The sequence below is a fragment of the Corvus brachyrhynchos genome, unplaced genomic scaffold (assembly GCF_000691975.1).
Source record: "Corvus brachyrhynchos isolate BGI_N302 unplaced genomic scaffold, ASM69197v1 scaffold114, whole genome shotgun sequence".
NCBI lineage: Eukaryota > Metazoa > Chordata > Aves > Passeriformes > Corvidae > Corvus > Corvus brachyrhynchos.
The window spans coordinates 4,981,849-4,984,718 of record NW_008238337.1 but is presented as its reverse complement, the minus strand read 5'-3'; the positions used below and the strand labels follow the sequence as shown (position 1 = coordinate 4,984,718).

General features: G+C 60.0%; 2 protein-coding genes across 2 annotated transcripts in view; both read left to right on the top strand.

The window, feature by feature from the left end:
- The window catches only part of TPST2 (tyrosylprotein sulfotransferase 2), a 6,040-nt gene extending 3,688 nt beyond the window's left edge, over positions 1-2,352 (top strand). Inside the window, exons 3-5 of the mRNA XM_008634212.2 lie at positions 371-421; positions 534-582; positions 1,792-2,352. Of these exons, the coding sequence (XP_008632434.2) occupies positions 371-421; positions 534-563 (81 nt within the window). The 3' untranslated portion in view covers positions 564-582; positions 1,792-2,352. The remainder of the gene's footprint in view (positions 1-370; positions 422-533; positions 583-1,791) is intronic.
- Positions 2,353-2,454: 102 nt separating this feature from the next.
- The window catches only part of TFIP11 (tuftelin interacting protein 11), a 9,856-nt gene continuing 9,440 nt past the window's right edge, over positions 2,455-2,870 (top strand). Inside the window, exon 1 of the mRNA XM_008634081.2 lies at positions 2,455-2,757. Within this exon, the coding sequence (XP_008632303.1) occupies positions 2,561-2,757 (197 nt within the window). The 5' untranslated portion in view covers positions 2,455-2,560. The remainder of the gene's footprint in view (positions 2,758-2,870) is intronic.

Sequence of the window (2,870 nt, the reverse complement as noted above, 5' to 3'; positions counted from 1 at the left end):
CCTCTCCTCCTGTCCCTGTTCCCTGGGAGCAGAGCCCGACCCCCCCCGGCTGCCCCCTCCTGTCAGGGAGTTGTGCAGAGCCACAAGGTTCCCCCTGAGCCTCCTTTGCTCCAGGCTGAGCCCCTTTCCCAGCTCCCTCAGCTGCTCCTGCTGTTCCAGCCCTTCCCCACCTCCATTCCCTTCCCTGGACATGTTCCAGCCCCTCAGTGTCTGTCTTGGAGAGAGGGGCCCAGAGCTGGACAGAGCACTCAAGGTGCAGCTGTTTCCCTGGGAAGGTTGGGAATGGCTGATAGAAGTGACCCAAAGGTCATTCCAGCCCCACTCCTGAGCCACTGCCCCAGGGGGTCACTCCAGGTTCTCTTTCCCACAGGTTTTGAAGGGGGATTATAAAACACCAGCCAATCTCAAAGGTCACCTGCAGGTAAGAGCCGGGAGTTTGGGTTCCCTCTCTGGGGAATGCCGGGAACGTCCCTGCTCCCTTCCCTGGGGAATGCTGTCTCAGAGCTGACCCTTCTCTTTTGGGGCTCTTCCAGGTGACTCAGAACACGTCATCATCTCACTAAGAAAATTAATGATTTCCAGGTAAGACCCTGTTTACTTAGTTCTGGGATTTGGGCAAATCCGCCTGCGTTGCTCCGGGACTGGCGCTTGGTTTGTGTGATTTCTGTAGCTCAGCTGGGGTTCCAGGCACACTCCTGGTGCCAGGGATCCTTCACAGTCGCCTCAGATCTTCCCAACAATGCTGCTGTGTGGGACCATTTGTCAGGAATTCTTTTCCTGAGCTCTGGGAACGGGATTAAAGCTGCAAAATGAAGCTCAGCCGCTTGGGAGGGTTATTGCAGCCTGTCCCCGCGGGCAGCACGGACACATGGAATGTGTGGAGGAGCTGAGCTGCTCCCCAGCTGCCTCCAAGGACGTGCCATGGACCTGAGGAAGGGGATAGAAAACAAAGGAAAACATGATGGAAAACAAAGCTGCTGCCTTGGGCTTCTGCTCCAGAGACAACTGTTGACATGTTGGATGTTCTTCCTCCGTGCTAAAGCATAAAATGTCATTCTTGGTACCAAAACTGATCCTTTAAGAGCAAGTTTCTGTGTACAAGCAGATGGTTGGGCTACAAAAAGACCAGAAGCACTGAGGGAAGATCAGGAATTGTGTGTCCACTGTGCTGGGCTGGGAATTGGCTCCTTTCTGGCCGTTTTTTGTGTCACAGGGGCTTTAAACCCTCAGTCAGGCACCGCTGTGTTGGTCTGAGGGGATCCTGCTCCCGAGGGGATCCTGCTCCCGAAGGGATCCTGCCCCTGAGGGAAATCTGCCCCTGAGAGGATCCTACCCCTAACAGAAACCAGTTCCTGAGGGGCTCCCGCTCCTGAGGGGCTCCCGCTCCTGAGGGGATCCTGCTCCCAAAGGGATCCTGCTCCTAAGGGGATCCTGCTCCCAAAGGGATCCTGCCCCTGAGAGGATCCTGCTCCCAAAGGGATCCTGCTCCCAAAGGAATCCTGCCCCTGAGAGGATCCTGCCCCTGAGGGGCTCCTGCTCCTGAGGGGATCCGGCTCCCAAAGGGATCCTGCCCCTGAGGGAAATCTGCCCCTGAGAGGATCCTACCCCTAGCAGAAACCTGTTCCTGAGGGGATCCTGCCCCTGAGAGAAGGGAGCCCGCCCCTGAGGGGATCCTGCTCCCAAAGGGATCCTGCTCCCAAAGGGATCCTGCCCCTGAGGGGATCCTGCTCCCAAAGGGATCCTGCCCCTGAGGGAATCCTGCCCCTAAGACTTTGTGTTTGTCTCTTCCAGAACGCTGCCAATGGTCTGTTGTTGCCCGAGAAGGAAGAGTGTGCAGTGGGCCCGTGGAAATCGGTTCTCCAAGCATATTGCTTGCTCCTACTGTTGCCAAATGACTGCGCTCCAGGAATGTATTTGCATTTATTTGCAAAGGCCAAACGTGCTCCACGGCGGGAACGTCCCCGGCCTCTCCCAGCGCTCCGTGGGGAATGCAGCTGTGGAAATCCGGACTCAGGGGGGAGGGAGGAGATTCCCTGTGCTGTGGCTGGAAGACTCCTTACATCGCCTTTGTGTCTCGTGATCTGCTCCCCGTTCCCAGGGTCGGGAACAGCACTCCCATCCCTGCTGTTCCATATTCCTGGGGTCGGGAAGAGCCACCCTGGTCCTGCTGTTCCCAATTCCCAGGGTCAGGAACAGCCCCCTGGCCCTGCAGAGCCTTTGTGGTGCGTGTGCCCCCCCCTCCGACCCCTCCCCGACCCTGCAGAGGCTATTGCAGAGTTAATATATTCCCCCCCCCGTTCCGCCCCGGTGTCGGACACCATTAAAGTGTTGATTTGGTATTTAATATTTTAATAGCGCGAGCTCCGCCCCCTCTACCCCGCCGGGCCACAGGGCGGCGCTGCCGGCGCGGGCCGCCCCCCCCCTGCCTCCCTCTTGGTTTTGCGTTTTGCCGGTTCTGGGGTCTGTGGGCGGGCCGGGGGTCGCGGCCGTGCCGGGGTCAGGAGTTCCTGAGCAGGCCGGGGGATCCCTGAGAGGGCCGGGGGATCCCGGCGGCGCCACGATGTCGATGTCGCACCTGTACGGCACGGACGGAGACGATGGCGTGGAAATGGAGAGCTTCGAGGTGTCGGACTGGGACCTGCAGAACGAATTCAACCCGCACCGGCAGCGGCACCGCCAGACCAAGGAGGAGGCGACTTACGGCGTGTGGGCCGAGCGCGACTCGGACGAGGAGCGGCCCAGCTTCGGCGGGAAGCGGTACGGCCGGGCTGGGCCCGGGGCCGGGCTGGGCCCGCTCGTGGGGCTGCGGAGCGCGGAGCTTCTGCCCCCGTTCCGTGCAGCTTCTGCCCCCGGTCCGTGCCGCCTCTCCC